The sequence below is a fragment of the Antrostomus carolinensis genome, unplaced genomic scaffold (genome assembly GCF_000700745.2).
Source record: "Antrostomus carolinensis isolate BGI_N321 unplaced genomic scaffold, ASM70074v2 scaffold28972, whole genome shotgun sequence".
NCBI classification, from domain to species: domain Eukaryota; kingdom Metazoa; phylum Chordata; class Aves; order Caprimulgiformes; family Caprimulgidae; genus Antrostomus; species Antrostomus carolinensis.
The window spans coordinates 1-21,968 of record NW_010299523.1 but is presented as its reverse complement, the minus strand read 5'-3'; the positions used below and the strand labels follow the sequence as shown (position 1 = coordinate 21,968).

At 35.7% G+C, this 21,968-nt stretch overlaps 1 protein-coding gene across 1 annotated transcript; it reads right to left on the bottom strand.

The window, feature by feature from the left end:
- Nucleotides 1–582: 582 nt before the first annotated feature.
- Nucleotides 583–21,583, bottom strand: STXBP3 (syntaxin binding protein 3; the record flags this gene model as incomplete). Its single annotated transcript, XM_010162819.2, has 18 exons — nt 21,550–21,583; nt 17,143–17,192; nt 16,331–16,412; nt 14,081–14,157; nt 13,378–13,456; nt 11,891–11,991; nt 10,251–10,405; nt 9,205–9,295; nt 8,118–8,242; nt 6,565–6,669; nt 5,969–6,026; nt 5,678–5,743; nt 5,165–5,245; nt 4,383–4,521; nt 3,880–3,986; nt 3,304–3,402; nt 2,342–2,427; nt 583–731 (listed from the first exon to the last, which is right to left on the bottom strand). Coding segments are annotated over exons 2-18 (1,636 nt in total), but the record flags the coding sequence as incomplete, so codon positions are not given.
- Between the last annotated feature and the right edge of the window lie 385 nt (nt 21,584–21,968).

Below are 21,968 nucleotides of genomic sequence, written 5' to 3'. Positions count from 1 at the left end.
TTTTTATTATTTTTTAGGGTTTGGGTGGGTTGTTTTGGTTGGTTGGGGTTTTTTTGGGGGGCCGGGGGAGGGTGTTTGTTGTTTTTGCTTGTTTGAGGTTTTGTTAGAAAAAAAAGCACACTTGTCTTCGCTTCCTCCCAAAGTGAGTAATTTTGCACTACTCTGCCAGCTTTCCTACTACTTCCAAAAGCAATGAGTAGTAAGCATAGCTGAAGGTAAAGCACAGGCAGATGCAAAGTTTGTGAGGAAACTGTAATGCAAAGAAATGTAGGTCTATTTAAATCCTTTTTGCCATATATCAGGCTACTTTAGTAATATATTTCTCTGACGTAATTCATGATGATTCTTTGTAGAGCATAACTATTTACTCTCCTTAGTATCTTGTTGCCCCAAAACCCCAAACATTAAGCAATCTAGATAAACTGAAAAGGCACTTCTAAGTGCATAGTTCTAAGAAATACAGTGGCTATAGTATTAGTTTACTGAACCAACTCAGGGAACGTAAGAAAAAAGATCCTTACGTTTTCCAGAAATACATGCAGTAAACCCCTGCACACCACCCTTTTCCCAAGACAAGCTTACCAATAACAACTTCACAGGACTTGTAGGCTTGAGAAACTTCATAAGCACTGCGCATCTCAGAATATGTAATTCCTCCAATCACAAATATAATCAGTCTTGCACTACTCTTTCGCTCATCTTGATAACTAGCTTTGGGTTTCTGGCGCGCACTGTAAAAGATTCCATAAGATGACATTTACATAGCTTTACTGATTAATATTGCTAAAAATTATACACTTAACAAGCAGTAACAATTTCTGTCACGCAGTTCACAGTTTGATCGTAATCTCAGCCAAAGAATTTAGAAAACTGTTAATTAAAATAGTTTTAACAAAAATTAGTTAGCACATTACTCAAACTATTTCGCTATCACAAAGAGGAAAATAAATACAAAGCAAAAACCTTGTTGCACACACACTTCACATACAAAGGACTTCTACCAAGCAGCTTAATTCTGCATGCTAACAAATCCAGTGGCATTTTTCATGAGCAATTAATTTGAAAAAGCTACAGTCTTAGGTTCTTCAGTCTCCAAACATGAACAGAATCTCTAAAAAAAAAAATATTTGGCTGTTATCAAATAATATTCAGATAGCTAGAAACAAACAAACAAAAATAAAACTCTCAAAATATACTGTCAATACACATATAGCAATTTCAGATCAGATTAAGTCACCTGCAGTCCTGACCTCTTTTTGCTAGGGAGCCTAAAAGATTCCCAAATTTCACCAGCTTCTTAGACAGAGACCCGGTTACAACATACAGTCCTAGTGTTTCCTTGCACTGACCACTGTAGTGCATATCCAGGAACATAAGGACACACCAACAGTTTGGTTGGCAGTGGAAGCAACAAAACTTAGTTTCCTAAGGCTGCATAACTCTACCTTTTGTCTTTTATTAAGGTATTAATAGCAATTCAGGTGTGTCCTCCACATTTAGGATATGTATAATGTTTCCCTCCCAATGAATTCCATCATCTCAGCACAATAAGCATTCCTGTGACAGAAACATCCTTATCTCTATTCTGTCTCACCATTCAAATAAAACTACCAAAAGTGATAAAGCTGTCCAATTGGCAGGTATTGGTTATGAGGTTCAAGAGCTAGTGGGATTAAAACGGGGGAAAGAAGGGATAGTACAAGTTAGTAAGTTAAAAACAATTTCTAAAATTACCTCTCAGTGCTACTTAGTAAATATGCAACTACAGGGAACACACCATTTCACATTCGTTAGCAGAGAATTCATTTCAAGACCTCCAGCTTTTCTGGACTTCTACAAACCATCCCCTGACAACTCAAATATCTAACAGGCCTATATTCCCTAATGAGAGAACCTACAGAAATTGAATTTAACTTGCTGAAGTTATTAACTTCAAGAACAACATCACCACTACCAGAGCAGGAATAACTTTCAGAAGGAATGAAAACTTTTTTTTTGCCTAAATCACAGTATACTGATAATCCATCCCTGTAGCTACTTCACACTAAAAAACCTCAATGGTTTGAACTTCTCATTCTGGGAATATGGAAAAGTTAGAAATAACTTTAAAGCAAAAGAAAGACACTCCAAATAAAAAACTATATATGGCTAAGAAGAGTTATTAAACTAGCCAAGTTCAGTATGTTTCAGATTAAATAAAAATATAGGGTTTACACATTAACATTACTTTATATAAATTACTGTACCTCTTAGTAAGTGCACTTCTATTACATTTTAGAACATACATGACAAAAATACTGAGAAACAGGTAAATTATGTTTCAAGATATTAAACCACCTACCTTACTACTCCTGAACCATTCCAGGTAGGAGGACACTGGGAGCAATAAGGCCAGTCCTTTGAATCTAGTTTGTTTTCTATAGCATCCTGAAGAGCAAGACAAAGACACACTTTAAACAGCCATGTAGACCTAAAGTTCATCAAGTTTCAACTTCCAGTAAGAACATCTAACAGGAATTCAACGCCAACACACACGATTTCCTAGAACAGCCAATCACAAGCAACATCTCACGAACAACACTCCTATGTAACAAAATGCTAGACCACGTAATTGCTAAAAATTATTGCAAGGCTTTTGTATATCACAAGGAATTGAGAGTACATATGCTTTCTGTATAAACATAGCATTGATTTAACTGTTCAGATTTCACTAGCAGCTTTTAATCCACAACTACCCTAGCATTTTTTATTTCTCTATAGCAGTACATCAGAGAAATCAGAGTCCCCTGAAGAGACAAATTAATGTGGGAAAGTCACCAAGAATCTATGGATGACAGCAGTGGGTCACACTAAAGGTCCAGTGAGTTCTTTATTCTGTCTGACACCAGTCACTAACTGATGCTTCAGAAGAGCTTCAAGAACAAAGCAACTATACTTTGGGCAAGTGACATTTTCCAGTTTAGATTTGAATTACAGTTTAAGACTCACTGAGGGGAAAAAAAAAAAAATCCAGGTCTTTAAATTACACTAAACACTGCCAATCACAGGACAAGCTGTTCAAAAAGATTTTTTGTTTTCACTTTCGTTTGCTTCACCTTTAAAACAATCTCCACTAAGAAGCATGGCTAACACACAGCAGTCTAATGTTCTATGTTACAGACAGACTAGAAGTGATCACTTTGCTCAGACGTATTTAACAAAAGTAACTCAAGATACTATGGAGTTTCAAAAGATTGGCTATAACTGCCCACTTGAATAAATATCTGGACTGCAGCCATGAATTAACTATTTGGTTAAGTTTACCTCCATAACATCTTTGATAACAGGCGTCCACCTAGAAAGCTGAAAAGTTTCTTCTGAAGAACGATCCCTTCTTGGGTGTTTATGTTGCTGAGTGGCAGGCTGTAAAGATTTTCAGAACATGGCTGTATTATACCATGCATTTGGTTTTTTGAAACTTATTCTCAGTTAGTAGCAGGTGGGGTGCTATCAGTAGGAAATTTTAAATAAATAATTAAGAAATAATAATATCAAAGAATAACAATTAACACCTTTAGAATTCAGGATACACTAGAAATAGCAATTTCAGAGACAAGGAACTGAGTAAGTCAGCACTTTCCAAAACCAACTAGTTCAAGCCACCATCTGATAATTTTAGAGGGAACATTATAGGTATCTTACGCAAAATTATCCATGTTAATTGTTTAAAGGATATACCACTTAAGACACATCATAAAAATAAGAATTCCTAGTAATTGCCTGATTACAAAAAAAAAAAAAAAAAAAAAAAAAGACCTGGATAATACTGGTAAGAGTTGCTGAGAGAGCTGTAGACAAGTGTTTGAGTGGTAGGAAATTACAAAATAAATACATTCTTACTGAAGAGAGAACAGGAACATCAAGGTATTTCCAATTTCTTATCATATCACTATCACTTTCTATTTGTACATTCTGGATCAGCTTGTCCAAGTTCTCCTGGGTAGTTCCTTCGATATAAGGAAAACAAACAACTTAATTACTATGTGACTGTAGGACCGATTTTGTCTTACACACTCTGGGCTGTTTTTTAGTCCAGGATTTCTTTTTGTTTGGCTAGTCTACTCCAAGTGTTACATAACACTATATTTTTGATAAAATTTTGTTTAATGCTCTGTTTTTTAGGTCAAAACTCAGTATTGTTTTAGATTTCTCAGACCCACATTCTGTCAATTTCATCCACCTCTACTACAAATTCTTCCCTATTTACTTCATTTTCAGTTTGCAATGGACACGGAACTCCCCCTTGAACAGCTTCAACACTATATGACAAGGAGCAAATTTAAACTGTTGCACACACTAAAAATACCGTACCAGCAAAAACCAAACAGGGCAGCTTATCGTACCATTTGTGCTAAAGATATAGAGGAGAATAGCCCTAATTTTGTCACAGCTCTCATGACTTTTGTTGAGCAGAACTGGAAGGAGGACTCTCATCGAGTCTTTTACTTTTTGACCTTCTGCATCAGTTCCAAGGGCCAAGTCCTAAATTAATAAAAAAAGAAGTGGTTTTAGTGAGCAATAATAAACAAAAAAACCAACAAAACCAAAAACATTGTTTTGTGTGTTCTGAAGTGCATTTTTATGAAAGAGTAGATTTCAGGAAACAATCAAGCTGCATCAATTTAAACTAAGTATGGAAAGTCTTTGACAATTATTTCAATAGTTACAGCATTGATAACAACACTACATAACACTCTTAAACTTTAAAATTGTTTGCTATCTAGAATTCATATAAATATAAATTTTTATGTTTTAACTTGAGATTAGTAGTACAATGTAATGCCTCACTAACAGGTGCTTTTCCCAGACATTTAAAGGGCTTCCTTCTGCAGAACACAGGCAACTTCAGAGGAGTTTTCAACAAAGAAAACACAAAGAAAATCCTTATACAAATCAGACAGATTCAAAGATAAATACCAGAGCTCTAAAAACACCTCCTTTATTGGAGGGGTAAGAGCCTTGTATATCTCACTTAGCTTTAATACTACTACCTCAAAAAGTGATCACAAAAAAAGGCAAAAGACACTACTTCTATCAGTTAAAAAGAAGCACCTATTGCCTGCAAACAAAAAAGTCACATTTGTTGTAAGTTGTAGTTTGGTTTGTGTTTTTTTTTAAACCATACCTGTTCAGTTTTACAGAGCCTTTCTATGTTAGATTTGAACTTCTTCATGCAATCTTCTGCTAAATTCAGATGGACAACTTGCTAGAAGATTCAAAATTAAAAAAAAATAAAAAATCACAAGCTGCCATAACTTGTCTTTTTTTTTTTTTTTAAGCATATCAAGCAATCATTTTTACTGATTATGAGTCAATCCTTCATCTATCCTTCAGTATTACCATGCATTTCCTGTGTTTCACCCCTTACTTCGAGATTAGCCCCCGCGGTACCTTTTAAACCATTAAACTGCCACGCTATCTTCAATTCTTAAAGTGCACAAAACTTAAGTGTTTTTTTACATGCTAAAATGAAATATCTGGAAACAAGTTTTCTTCTCAAATTTTACAGTAGGTGAACATATTAATTTAGATAAAAGTAATATAGCACACTTAACAGGAAAATGACATAATAAAACACAGAAGGTGATAGCGTACAGAATTATTTATTGTGAGGTTGTAGTTACAGAAGCCCCCTTACCCGACTTATCTCTTTACGATAGTGCGGCATCTTTTTCATTAACTGGGCCAGAGCAGATATCGATAACTGTGAAGAAATGATACAAGTTTAAAATTTCCCTCCTCAATATTTGACTTCCTTATTTCCCTTCCTGTCACAGCCTTGCTTTTTGTTTCCCTCCCCCCCCCCAAAAAATTGCCATTGAAATAAGCCTCAATTTCTGTAATAGATGCATGAACTACATAGATCTGATCAGGTGGAAATAATTAAATTACTAGGAAAAAACCCAATACATTAATTTAAACAACTTACTTTTCCTTCTGTTGCTTTTCTTTTTGATGAAACTTCTTTGAAAAGCTTTGGTATTTCCCTGAAAAAAAACAAGGGAAAATAATGTACTGCAACAGCACCACAGTTCTTGAATCTTTTCTTGAGATCTTTACTTAAAATCTTAAAAGAACTGTGCAACAAGAACTTCTGAATGAAAGTAAAAGCTTTAAGTACAGAACTCCTTCGGAGAAGAGAATGTTTTTTGACAAAGAATACTGAAGTTAAACATTCTGTTTATGATATCTGCATAATGTCATTTGATGCAAAAACTTGCTAGTACTTTATGCAAAATATTCCCTTCAGATTTAAAAGATCTGACGATACTTCCCAGGAAATAGTTTTATTTCCATTTTCCTCAAGAATTGTGATCAATATTAGTAAAATTGCATACCTCTGTACATACTCTATTTTTGAAAGTATGTTTTTTTCCTGGCTTCAATTATTTAATAGGATGCAGTCTATATTGCAAGCCACCTTCACTACTGCCTGTATTCCTACTTCAACAGCTCAAACACATTCTCTCTCAAAGAAACTTTTATAACTTGCATTTTTAACTCGTTTGTTATCTATTCACATACTCTATTACATCTGCAATATGCTTGTGCCGAATCTTCACCCAGAGTTCATCATCTTCCTCCAGAATTGCCTCCCGTTCCTTCCCAGCAGATCCTTCTGTTTTGTATCTTCCAAGAGAAAAATTCAGACAGTTATTTCATTTGTTGCAGCCTCCCATTCTCATAACTCGTTGTATTAATTGTTATGGTTTAATCAACATACATGGTAATAAAAGTAACAAACAGATTTTAACTTACAAGCGAAACTACTGCTTGACACAACATAATTTACATAAGAATTTTACAGATTACATCTTTGAACACAGAAGAAGCAGATGAAGTTTAGAATTATTCTATGAGGCAACAGCTTCTGTACATTCTTTTAAACCAACAGTAACAGTTTCAATCATACATTTACATGCACTTCAATTTCTCTTCAGCTTGCAATGTCAACTTCCTTTCGCCTTGAAATGCAAATTGTGTGCAAAGTAACTAACACTGAACAGCAAAGTGCAGCTTTCCAGATCTGCTAGAAGACATTTTGTAAGTCTGAAGGAAAATGAAGCCATATTCACCCAAAGTAGACCAAGTAGAACAAATTACTTCACACATACAAAAAACATGCTTCACAGCATTACAGACCAGCTATTACTTTTCTACAAAGAGAAATAAACATCAGGCAAGACAGCAATCCCACTACATAACATTTTCACATTTACAGAAACTCACACAGTGTATATGTCCAGAAAGCAGAAAAATATAAAAAAAAAAAAATTACAAGATTAATAGTGAAAGACAAATCATGCCTACCTTGAAAACATTCTGTGACATTTTCATATCTAGAAAGTTTCAGATCCATAGAATTCTACGTTTTCTATGTAAACATTCACTCAGTGTTTCTGACAGAGAAGATACACATTCCCCTTTGCTTAACTAAACAATCAGGCAGCTAGGTCTCACTTGCTGCAGTGGGTCAACAGAAAGCAAAGTCTTACCAAAATCTTTCTTGTCAGAACAATCTAACAGCAAAGTATGTACCTTAGGCAAAACAATGTCACACTAATCCAGATAGTGATTAAAATAATGCTTATAAACTCAACATGGTTTATCTAAGTGTGCATTTAGGGTAGAAACATGTACATTTTAACAACTATACAAATTAAATTACTGGAGCTAAAAAAGTAAGCATTCCTGAGAAATAACTAAGCTTTTTCTCAGTATCCTATTACTGGTCTTGTTTGGCCAGTTAGGCCAAAATATAAAAGAAAAAGCAGAGAATCTGAATGTGCACTACCAAGGTTTTGCTTCAAGTCTAGTACAAAGTTATCAATTTTTTTAAAAAATGCCATTTGTTAGACTCAAAACTTAGCAAAAATGCTAATTAGATCCTACCTAATCTCAACTGAAGTGAGGAAGTTACAAATCCAAGAGGAAAGACTAATAAATTAAAGTGAAGCAATGCTTACTTAATGTAAGCAGTTAACATTGCTATGGTGCAATTCAGCTAAACAATTCCATAGATTCCATTATCAAGGATAAAAGTGTTTAGATTTAAAAAAAAAAAAAAAAATACTTGCTTGTAAGTATCATTTTCAATTGGTAGCAGATCATACACCATTGCCTGGAAGGTGAGTTCATGAAGTACAGTTGATACTGGGTCAAAGCAACGATCAATTATGATTAGTTGGGAGTGGGTTTTAGCCTAGAAATCCATCAAATGAATGTAAAGTTAAAACATACAGTATAAAGTTAATGCATGTTAAATCTATTTACACTAAGTTACAGCACTGCAGACATTTTTTGAAAAATAACTGAAAAAAACTAAAAAGTATGGTCCAAGTGTTTATCAACATTTATAGAAACATTCAAGTGATAACCAGAACACAGTGGTTTAGATACTAAAGGTAACGCTCTTACCCACTGCAAAGCATTCAGTAAGCTCACCCAATGGACAAAAAGTGTAAAAAAACCCAAAAACAACAAAACACCACACACAAAAAAAGGCCTCCCACTGACTTTTCACAAACAAGTGTATTGTTTATATTTCAGAGTAGTTTGTACTGTGCTGCAATACAGGAAAATCTCAAAACATTCAACTGGAAGTTTCACTTTGGGGTTTAGCTGAGTGGTGGCAGCATCGTGTACATTTATTTCTGTAGCAGAATAGAATGTCACCACGTCAGAATGGTTTACCCCATACTTCTGTACATAGGCAGCTGCCCTAACCTGCCCTGATCTGTAGGGCAGATCAAAACTATTTATATTAAAAGCTGTATCTCTGCAGACAATAAATCCCTTAAAGGAGATATTTCAATCCTGCAGTGAAGTCCCTTCTACACACAGCCCTATGGAAGGTGATGTTAAAATAGAAGTTCTCTACTTTTCTTCAGGTTTGTATCATCCCCTACATTATCACATGGGAAATTTTTCCCGTACAATTAGTTTGATCACACAAATTGTGCTTGCTTACATACACATTTATTGTATCAGTTACTACCTCTAAGTTACTTTCATACACCAAAACAACTAAATGGCAACTAGTTACCTTTATTAATAAATAAATCTGGTTTTGTAGAATCTATTGTCAAAACATATTCCAAATATTTTTTTCCCCAGACTTACCAAAAAAAAAAAAAGAAACAAATATTTTAGTTCACTTTCTACCTTTATTTGGCTTTTCTCATCAGTTTTGTAGTAGTTTTCAAGATTCTTTTCGACAAGCTGTGCAAGTTTGCTGGCTCTATCAGATGGTCCACTGAAAAAAAAAGAAACATGCAAAAATATTTTTTTTAATCAAAAGATTAAAATGCTACCTTTAAAACAGAAAGAACTCCCTAGACTGACCCTCTGGTTTCATGAGGAGTTTCTGAACTCTATTCTAAGTATTTCCAATATATTTTCACTCTTACATTATAATGGCATTTTTTGAATGCTTCAGGTGTTTCACACAATAAACAGCTTCAGCCAAAAGACTGGCATTAGCTGGCATATGGCCCAGCACCTAAAAGTCTCACTCAGAGGTGGGAAACAAGAAAGAAAAAAAGAAAAAGAGAAAGAAAAAAGAAAAAACAATCAAGCAATTATTTCTTTTCATGTTACATCACAGAACACAATTCTTGAGCATAATTTCAGATACCTACTTTGACTTCAAAGATACTCTCTACTTATGTATTCATAATAAATCCCATGCTGGAACCAAAACACAGTGCTATTCTAGCTACTAAAAAGAAAACCAGCTCTGTCCCAGCTAAAAACTATTACAACTCTATATCAAAGCTCAAAAGAGATTCTCCTCAACATCTGCACTACAGAGAAATCCTGATCCCATATGCCTCAGCAATTTATTAATTCCTTGATGCCAAGTGAAGCTGCAAAACTACCAACAGTAGTAGTTCTGTTACAGGATTATACATGTGGTTCATCAGAATGCAGCATATTAGAGTGTCATCCTACTGACCAAACATGAAACAAGCAGCTTATAACAAAACACAGTATAGTAAGTACCATTATATGAATACACATAGAAAAATAATTCACTGCTCTGCCTACGCTTCACAAATTCCTATCATTCCATATTTCAGAGCTGTAGATTAAAAAACAGTTAATCCATGATAAAAGAAACTATGCTGCAGCCTCAAGCTACTGCCAAACACTGTGGTATGTCCTAGAAGTGAAAGCAACTACACTATACAGCACTATTTTTGCGTCACCTTTTATACCGTACTCCTGGATTCTCATCCAGCGTGGCACACAAGGTAACGATCTGTTCAGCCATTACTTGCATCACAGCATCTCTATCCCTTGTCTTTTCCAGAGCTGGACTGTAACAGCGGTAGAATGCATCGGGGACGTTGAGAGTAAATACCTATGTAAAGCACAATCAAGAAAACAAATGGCTTAAATTGTGTATTTCTAAAATATCTGGTCAAAGAATTGCTAATGCTTTATAACTACATGCTGTAATAAAAAGTCCTGCGTAATATACTTTAAAATAAAAAAGCAACCCACACTTCAGTCCTCTTTCTCTGTCCTGTTGCACTCATCTGCTTCTCGTTCTCACATTCTTTTCCTCTATTACTCTCCTACCCTATGTAAATTACTATGTTTTTCAAATTGTTTACTGCCTATACAGATAGAGGGACCCGAGACAAGCAGAACTAAATATCATCCAGTGTCTAATACAGAGCCATACAATGCAATACCAGAATGACCATGGAAGGTATCGAGTTAAATTTGTTTAAAATAAAATTTTACATATTGTATCTGTTTATTATATGAAGACTTTACCTCCAAGAATTGAAATTATTTAAATGCATTACACTTAGATTAAAATGTTTAGTAATACACAGAAAAAAAAAACTTTTTCAACAGTTTAGTAAGTGGAATGCAAATATAGAAACAATCCCATTGTCAATAAATGGATTTTCTTCAGCTTCAGATGGACTCTGTAGCTACAGAGCCAAAGAAGAACATCCATCCACATAAAGAAGTTTGTTTCATTCCAGTAGATCATTGCTTGGACTTTGCCCAGAGTTCAGTCTGATTATTTACTCTTATCACCACAGAAAGCAGACCCAGGGATTTTAAATTAGGAAAACCAGTTAACTTCCTCTGTTCCTTTGCTAAGGACTCAAAATGTTCTCACAACCCAAAATACTGTAACACAAAACTAAACTAAAACCAAGAAGAGACTAAGTGCTGCTTATTTTCAACTTTAGAAAAGTAATTCCATTTTCTACATTCATGGTAAGACCTTCAGAGATTCAGGACAAAAAAATTTTCATATGCCTTATTTGGTAGAGTAACTACAAAACTTCTTCTTAGGAGCAGCTTTAGCAGAACTCCCAAAAACAGTTTGAAACAAAGTTTGGGAACATCAATACCACTGGAAAATAAATAAACACTAATTATTCTCTGATGGCTTCTCAATCTAAATACTAAAAAACCTTTATTATAAAAAGGAGTGCGTTCTTCAAACTAGGAAACTGCACCACAATAAGACATGGATAGCAGCAACCTCTCCTGTATTCACCTGCCACTTTGTATACAAAAGAGTTCTGACCCTTGATAGGTTCATAAGGTTTGAAGAATACAGGAAATACTTCTGGGAAACATTCATGGTTAGTTCTGCAACTCCCAGTAGGGGACAGGGTTTGGGGGCTTCACTGTATTAGTGAATATCAGAGTGCATTTCAGTCTTCTGTATCTGAAGAAGTGCACGAGCAACAAATTATTTCTCAGCACAATACTCACTGTGTGGTTTCACATGGAAATCACTCATTGGTTTCCATTTGTGGTTTCAAATTTTTAGACTATTCCCTGCTGTTGAGATAAAAAAAAATAAACATACCTGAGACTCATATGGGAAGAAAGAAATGTCTATTTCCTTGCATTTCCTTATTGATTTTGCACAGGAGGACTTAATTTTATTGAAGAGGTTGTCAGGACAAACTAGGAGAAAAAATAAAGATTCTAAGTATAAATCATTTGTGCATGTTCCAGCTGTTAACTCACTGATAAGCTTACGGTATTCAGAACAAACAGATAATTCCAAATTAAGAACCAATTAACAGTAACATACAAAAGAGTTTCCAAATCTTCCTGAAGTGAAAGAAAATGTATAATCAATATTTTGTGTTTGAGATCTCTTTTACAAGAAGCAACATTGGTCATTTTTTACCAGCTTTAGGCAGGCAAAGTTGTAGAACACTCATCAGCAGTCTGCAGCATTGGAGGATAACAAAGCAAAAATTTCTGCTATTTCTTCTCATATGACAGAGAAAACATTTCCCAAGCTACAGAAAGGTTAAAGGGAGAAGTAATGGGTACATATAAAACATCAAAACACAGAGAAATATGGAATTCAATAATAGATCTCAAAGGTGTTCCACTACACTTACAGGCTACACTGGATCTCAGTCTAAAAAATGAATTTAAAGAATATTTGGATGACACGAATACTAAACAGATTGGAAAGTGACAGAGGTATTTCGCTAACTCCTCTCAACATGAAAAGCTTTGGCAAGTATTCAAACTGAAAGCTCGCACACTTGCAACAAAGGAACATACAGCAAGATAGCAGTATTTTTCCAGAACAAGAATTGCTGCATCAGCATACAATGGACAAGAAACCAAGAGTTTTTGAAAGTAATTTGATAACTGCTTTGAGAACAAACAGTGGCAGATATGCACCATCCACAGAAACCCAGTCTCTGCCTCCAGCAGCATCTTTGGGCTTTTTGTTTCCCCTTCTTTACACGCCATTTCAGTCACGCTGACTGACTGCAGAGGAACATGCAGTTGCATTAACCCCATTTGCACTAATTGTCTCTGGCTTGTAATTTATATTGTGCATGCAAGGGCTAAGTAGGAACCTTCTTTCAGGTGAGGGAAAAAAGCTGGTTGATAAGTCTGAAGGAACTACCTAAAATAATCAATTAGAAAACATTGTTCTTGCAGCAAGTTCTCATGCATTTTAATTTTTGAGTACTATTTTGCCTACATGACATACAGTTTTACTTGAATTGTCTTTCTCCACGTTCTCCAACGTTGGAGAAGACTAGAATACTTTAAAAAATAAAACTAAATTACCTAAATTGAAAGCTGAAGTGGGGAACTATCAACATCATTTGGTAATTGTGAAAAAAATTACTATTGCCACACAGCATGGGGACTACATTCTGGCAACCCAAATATGGTTAATGACTTGAGTGTCAAATCTTCTCTCAAGAGACAAGACTCAATATTTTCATGTACTAAACTACAGAAAAGGAAGGTGAGAAGCTTACTTGTTTACATATACAAAGTTATCAAACTACAACACAAAAGCTTACTTACAGTCAGTGAAATACACATATGCTGCTTTGTATCTGCTGGATGATTTAGTGATGAAGTCATCAATAAGTCCATCTACAGACTTATGGGGGTAGGAAAAAAAAGAAAAAAACCACAAAGTTATAGTGTTTTGCCTTTCCTCACATAACCAGACAAAACTTCTCTCTCCTTTCCTCCTGCCCTGGAGGGGTTTAATTACCCAGTCCCGCTTAGGAATACTGCAAAACAACTTATAAGAAAAGAAAGCACTTAAGTAGAAGATTTTAATTCCATACCAAGAATAATAATCAATTACAGAAGGTCACCTTGATCACTTAGGAAGCAAACAAAGCAGGATACTTGCATGATTTTCCACCTGTAACAGTGCTGAGATTTATTCTCTTGAGAATTTTTAGGAAGTGAGAGTAATCTTAGAGCCACTCCGTTGAATTCTGTTGTTCAATGTATTGCACCATTATTTGAAACATCTCTTTCAGTGAGCTTACTTACATCTAAGCAACAAAACAGTGCCTTCATTGATCAAAAGGTACATATCTGCAATGTACTCTACGGTGACACTGTATTGCCTTTTCAACATGGGAAACCAAGCATCACACAAAATGCAAAAATTAAGCACTGCGTAGTTGTACACAGGAAACAGGTATTTTAAAATAAGATTATTTTTCTAGTCTGAAAGATCTTGCTGCACTTTCTTTGAAATACTAACCTTTTTGGTGGGAGTTATGAAATATATTGCTTTCATGTGTGGGACAGGCTCACGGTTTTTATATACGTTCTCCACCACTATAAAGTAAGAAATATTACATTTTTATAATTAAGAACTTTATGCAACTGTAAGGAATGCACTGTACATATTTTAGTATAGAGGTGATAAAAATAAAACACCAATTAAGTTGTCCACAAAATTAGTGGTAAGGACCTATCCACTGCCAAGACAGCCTTGATAATTTATTTATTATTTTAATTACAGCAAGTTACCACAAAACTTATTCAATCCTCAGTCTAGTATCAACTAAACTTGTAGGACTAAGTTTTTCCTGGCTACTCCACATAAGCAGAGTTTTTCTGTCACCCAGAAAGGTATGGCAACACAAGAGAACTGCCTCAGTAAGACTGTTATTTTCTCAGCACATTGAAGGAGAATGTGCTGGATGATGTAGGGCAGCATTTTGGACTATAGCCTCTTCTGTCCTTTGTTTGCTTATTTCCTGTGCACTTACTCTGTTTCATATAACTGCAGGCACAAATTACACATTTTCAGCAAATCAGCTTCACTCAGCTCTTGGTTTTCTCTGCTTAATTAAGTTATTATCATATAGTGTTGCAGTACACTAGCTTGAGAACACAGATTCATGTTACTCAGTAATTTTGAGGGGGAGGAACAAGGAAGATAAGTAATGTCAGACATCTGGATGTGGAGAGACAGCTTCTTTTCAGTAGCATATTCACTAAAAATAAAAGGTTTCTTATTGACGAACAGGATACAGGCTAAACTGAAAGCTTCTCACAAAAGATAAGCAGTACTTTTCACTATATTAAAAATACAGTCCAAAAATTGAAATGTATACAGCTTTGCTATTATACTTCCAGAAGAATCATGTTACACTGAATTGTTGGAATAAGAAAAGTCTTGCTAAACTAAGTCTAAACACTGCTCTCTTACAAAAGTGTTCCTAAAAATCTAAGGCTAAAGCTAATTAAAAACTAGATCATTTACATTTTGTGTATTCATTTCAATTTCAAAAACAGGCATGAGAAACAGTTTGTCAGTATGATACACTAACAAATATTACAGAAAGGTCAAATCATAAAAAGCAACTATGAAGAGTATTTCATGACAGGAAAAACATACTTTAAGTTGTAGGGAAGAAAAGCCCATAAAATTTACTAAAGAGAAAATACTTTTTTAAAATACCCATAGAAAAACAAGGTCTTATGTAAACTGGCATTCTGCATAACTAAGATCTATCACAATCCATCTATTATTATTCACTTTTGATAGCGGCCAACATCAAGGAACAGGAGAGACATTTCAGCAGGTGAGAGACTCCACTGCACCAGAAACTACTCCCAAGTTGTTTGGAAAAGCAACAGCCTAATTATTGTTAATGTTGCTTACAGGTTTTTTCTAGTTCAAGTAATCAGTGATATAATTTAGTTTCAAGATTTTATTGTTTGGGGTTTTTGGGGGTTGGTTGTTTGTTTTTAGATTACAGAAAGCTCTCTTGTTTTGAGAAGAGGCTAAAATATATCTGCACAACATAGAACTAAAATTTAAATTCTTGCCTCTACCACATCCACTTGCTTGCAAACACCTCTCATCAGTTTGTCCATTTTTGCCTCCTGTTCTCATTTTGTCTTCAATACTTAAGTTTCTCTGCCCTTGTATCCTAACTTGACTCTTCACAAACATAAATTCAAAGCAGCAGATATTAATTATTTAAGGAACGCATTAGGAAAAAATGCAGAGAGTAATTTACTTATTGGTGTATGTTTTACTAACATAAGCATGATTCTTTACTGAGCTCTTGTTTTCCTTTAACTTCAATTGACAAATAATATCCTTAAAATCATTGTGACAGATAGCTTTCAAATTTACCACACCCCAGACATTAGCAAACACACACCCATAAAGAAACCCCACAAAGCAAACAAAAAAACTTCAAACAAGCCAAACAAACAAAAACAAAAAAAAATAAGCATAAAGCCAATAACAAACACAAAAAACCTAACATACAGTGATCTTCAGCAAAAAGTTTTGGGGTTGTTTTATTTATTTATTTTATTTTTTTAAAAAAAAATATTTTAGCTTCTAGGCAGAAACATTTGATGTTTAATTTAAGAAACTGACTTCATCAACCAAATTAAGACAATTCGCAAGGGTACCATGGAATTTATTCTTTCCCCTTTTCTTGTCAGGAATTGTCATCTTTATATTAAAAATAATTACGCTTACCTGTGATACCCTCTGCCAGTAGGTCAGTCATTTTGCAGCACAGTGACAGTAATTTAGTAGTGTAATCATCTAAAAGAATTATCTAAATATATTAAAAAAACACAAGTTATTTAGATAATTAATCAGCTATACTAAACCTGTGTCATTTCCTTAACAACTTGCCATGTAAGTTTGAAGCTGAAATCTATTTCGTTACTCTATATCTTTTCATCACCTGCATATAGCAACTTTGCAGTAGGAAATTAATCTCAAATAGCAATTAATCTCAAACATACAGGATTTCAAAAGATGAGCTCCATCTTAAATAAGTAGCTTGTCCTCACTAGTCCTACCAGAAAATACTCACTTTGACAAAAGTCTTTTTAATCCCTGCCTATTTTACCCTGTGGCCTGGTTAAACATATCTGTTCTTATTCTATAATTGTTCTACAGCTCAAGCTGCTCTAACAGGTATCATACTGCTGAATCCTGCTCCAGACATATCACACAGCAGTATAACTTTTGAAATTAATAAAGTACAAGTCTTTCAACAGAAAAGATAAACAGGAACAGTTTCTAATTTCTTTTTTTCAAAACCTGAAAGAATCAAGGCAACTAACCATTTGTTCGTCCCAAACTAGCCCTTAGACTTTCCGTTATGTATTATACAGAGATCAGAGTTAACAGAACTAAAACCCATTACCTGGGTAGAAAACAACTTAAAAGTGAAAACTGCCTGCCATTAAATTATGCTTATTTGTTGCATACTCAGTGATACAGGCTACTTGTTCAAGTGACTCTAACATTCTTACAAAAATTAAACAAAAATATACCTTCCATTCTTCCTCTTTCCTGAAGTCATCAAACATTGATGTTTTTAACTCTGTAAGAAGAAACAGAGATAGACAGTTTACCAGCTAGAAGAATCGGTTACTAAAAAATAATTCACCCATTTAGACTCATATGTTTAGAAACCTAAAAAGGAAGGATTGAAAAAAAATCAGAGATAGACAGTTTACCAGCTAGAAGAATCACAGTTACTAAAAAATAATTCACCCATTGAGACTCATATGTTTAGAGACCTAAAAAGGAAGGATTGAAAAAAAAATATTTAAAAAAACCCACGCACACACAAAACTGCTAAATACCTCTGCAAAATTCTTGACCAGAAACTGTCCCTGTCTGTTTCAAAAAGATGTAGCTGAATTTTTCATTTCTGCTCGTTTTAAACAGCTCCATAAAAAACAGTCCAAATGACCACAGGCTGGTGAACTTTGTTTCTTTTCTTTTACCAAACTCTTCCACTAATAAATTGTGCACATACAAAAAGTATAAGCTACTCTAAGAAAATGCAGCTGTACCAACACATTCATAAATAGACATATTTTAAAATACATGCTAACTTCAGATGCCCTTGCTCTTTCTCTAGAATTTCAAAATAAGCCTAACAAATACCAGTCCTTTCAGGAATTGAAAGTTATCTTAAATGAGGCATCCATTATCTTTTCCTGCTATGACAACTTTGGGGTAAGTGTCACTTAAAAAGCTTGTACAGGGTACAGCAAGAGAGTCAGCATCTAGTTACGATCAACAGAGTCTAAAGATCACTAGAACTAGGAGTTGCAACTTTGAGGAGCTGGGTCATCAGGGTAATGCAAACGATCTCACAGTAGTGTTATGAATTAAGAGTCAGAAGACTTGAGGAATTGTTTAAAACCTGATGTTTATAAACACAGAAATAAAGAGGCCTAATTATTCTGTTCTCTTTTTCCTCAGAGAACAGAATTTCAGGTTAAGCTGATGACTACTGCTGTCTATTAAAATAGCTGAACTTCTTTCCCAAATGAAAAAATAAAAGTAATAAAAACAGAAGCCTAAATTACAAATGAGCAAATCCAGCACACATTTTGTAATTACTCCCAAGTGAAAGAACTGTAAGAAGTTTCAGAACAGCAGGTGTACACACAATAAAAAGTACACCTAGTTCTTCAGTGTTTATAAATACCAATATATTCACTTATGTCCAACGCCCTTTGGCGTGACACTATTGCAAGATACTTCATTTCTTCCCCCAGCTTCCACAGCCTCAGAATTCAGCAGTTTCTTCCAACTGAGCAGCCCACCCACTCATCCAGCCTTCATTCCATTTCAGTTTCACCAATTCTAGCACTGCATAGCACACAATGTCACACTTCAAGCTTCTCAGGATCATATTTTACAAAGATGTCCTAAACAGACTCCTTTCATACTAACACGAGTTTCTTTTGAAAGATTAGAACTTAAAACCCACACACTCTGCTTTACCTAATAAACTGACAAAAACACTGGTCTAAAAGTGATTTAAGCAAAAAGCATATGTTTCAAGAGGGATGCAACTGGTATATTTTCTTCGTGTTGATAACCAAGAGAACTGATACTCAGTTCTCCTGACCCTTTTTCTGCTTACGCAATTCCCAAAATCTATTATCATTCCTCAAACTTGCCCTCTGGGTTGCTTCCAATTCAACATCCTGTTACACACAATCCACAGTTATCGACAAGATCTAGGTCTGCTTAGCCTGGTGTAGAGACTCCTTTGGATACACTCTCTATCAAACTGCAGAACAACTCATTACTCTGCAGCTCCTACCAAGATGTATTGGTTGGTAATATCTGAATCTAGGATAGAATACAGGCACATTTTTTCCTGTCACTTTTATACTGTATATTTATTGCTTAAGTTTTTTTCCTAGGTCTGTATACAAGGAATAAGAACAGATCTTTAGCCTCAAAGATTTCATTAACCTTCATATTTTCCGAGAACTCTTACCAAGGAAATAATCCTTACCATTACACAGAAAGTTCTTTTTAATAAACTGAATGGCTGAGAGTCTTGTCCAAAATCTCAAATATATTTTTTCTATAATACTGTGATAGTTTCACTGGGCTGGCCCTCGGCTAGCAGCCAACACAGCCACTCACCCACTTCCCCCCCACCCCAGGGGATAGGGGAGAAGATTGGGGGCAAGGATAAGGAGACTCGTAGGTTGAGATAAGGACAAAATGCAGTGCTCTTCTAGCTACTAAAAAGAAACCCAGCTCTGTTCCAGCTAAAAACCATGACAAATACTTTAACTTACTTGCCTATAAAATAAACCAGAACATACAAATGCATAATCCAGTTGTGTCTTGAACTTCACTGCTGTAATCAAAGCTACAAGTCAGCTTTCTCCCATGATAAAAAGAAACTCTATTCCAGGCTATCAGTGTACCAGATACAGCGCACTTGTCCCTGCAACATTCCAACTGCTTTTTGTTTTGTCCTCAACCTGCAGCTACTCTACCCAAATAACTGACCCATGCTGGTTTACAGGCTCTCAAAATCACCTCATTTGTCTCCAGTAAGCATTCTGAATGCACCAAAAAAAAATAAAACCCATAAAGTCAGGTATGAATAGTGCTCCATTTTTGTCTAAGCTTTCAACTCCATCTTACAAATTTCATACCAACAATGTATGCTAACTAACTTCTCTAATTTTGTTTTCTCTGAATACGTTCGATTAGTTTAAGGTATTTTTCTTCTACTTGTACTTCCTGATCCTGAAGGGAACTATACACAACCCTGACGGAACAAGAGACTGCTAAATACCAGTGTGGGGATAAAAAAAAAAAAGGGGGGAGAAGCAAACCACACCTTGGCAAAGTTAATGACCCATTTATAACATACTTCCTGAAGAAAGGACTAAACCAGCTTTCATTGTAAGCAAACGTAGAAAATAAAGTTGTAGAAATGATGAATCATTACAAAATTAATAGATATCTATGGCTAAGCTAGAATCTTATTATATCTAGAACAAATTTCAAACTTGTAATAAAATGTAAAGACAGAATTCCTTATGGAAATAACTTTATTTACAGATACACACACAGAGACACAGTATATAGTTAATTTTGTAATTTTATCCATATGAACTACTGCCTCCTAAATACAGATAGTTTCCCCTGTCCCCATAAACTGTCAATTTAACTGACAAGAATCTTATGTGAGCCAACTTTTTCACACTTCTGCTTAGATTCTGTCTAAAACTGCACTTTACAGAACGGGCTATCACGATGGAAAGGGTTTTTTTAACAGCACCATACCAGAGCACAGGTACAATACTCTTTGTACACACAACATGAGTACAACTTCTTTGTGCAGAACAGGGTTAAGATACATACTGACAATAAGCTGCTACATGAAGCATGAGTAGCACTAATACACTGTTTTCAGAAAAAACAGTCTTAAAAAAAAAAAGTTTGCTGAAACATTGAAAAGCAGCAGTTTATGGCCTTGAATTATCCACAAACAAAGTGCCAGACAGTGCCTAAAACTTAGTTCATCAATTTTCATTGTTGTTGTAGTCTTGGAAAGACAAGAGCTATCTAACAAAGCATTCTTTTCTGAAGCAGCTTCCTTTTTACAAAAAGTTTGTAATATAAATGTTTTGTTATTCACACTGCTTCACCATCACTCTAATCTTTCTTCCTCATGGTCTTGCCTGCACAGGCAATGCCATTTTCAAAAGTCCTTATGCACCCTGATGACACACTACTGCTTTGATCAGGTTCCCTCCTTTTAAGATTCAATCAAGTCTTCTATAAAACACCTCAGCACAAATCAATTGCTTTACAATCTAAAGGCACAAATTACTTAACAGAGTAATACAGGACAAGCAAAGCAGCAAAAGTAGGGATTTCTAAAGGTCACATTTTAAAGAAAGGGATCTAAGTCCTGCAAGGGTGCAGGAGTCAGCAATTGAGGACTGAACACCACAGAACAGTCTGCTTTCCTCCTTCTCCCGCTTTCTATTTTCTCTTCCAGTGACACAAGCAAGCAGACTAGAGCTTGCAGGTGGGAGCAGAGGAGGAAGACGCAGGTAAGAAGGCAGCAGGACCTTCCCATTGCAGTGACAGGCTGAGCTGCCCCGGGAGTCACAACCTCGGTACAATTCAGTCCAGCATGAGGTGGCTACTCATGCCTTTCCCCAAAGGTCTCACAATCATACAATCATAGAATGGTTTGGATTGGAAGGGACCTTAAAGATCATTTAGTTCCAACCCCCCTGCCATCAGCAGGGACACCTTCCACTAGACCAGGTTGCTCAAAGCCTCATCCAGCCTGGCCTTGAACACTTCCAGGGAGGAGCATCCACAGCTTCTCTGGGCAACCTGGTCCAGTGTCTGACCACCCTCACAGTGAGGAACAATTCCTGAAATACTCAATATTTCAATTCCTGAAATACTACTGGCCCTTCTACTCCACTACGACGTGGAGGAGTTACTACATTTTCTGTGCCACACACCGGCAGAACCTGTTCCTGAACCCGGCAACAGAAACCCGCAGTTCATTTATTAAAGGACCTGGGGACACCGTCAGCTTTTTCTTCTGAAAAGCCCAACGTAAAGCGGGCAGTGCCACTCTGTGACACAGCCAGGGAGCCCCTTCTGAGCCCGGGAGCACTCTCCAAAACTGCCATTTCGGAAGGAACAGGGAAGCCCTTGAAGAGCTGACTTCAGTTTAAACTCTTCCAGAGCTGGCCCGGCTGGCTGTATCCCGTACAGTTCACCCTTATCTCGGAATAAGGCAAAAACGCTTCCACCCAGGTGCTCTCACTGCGGGCACCCGCGGCACCGGGGC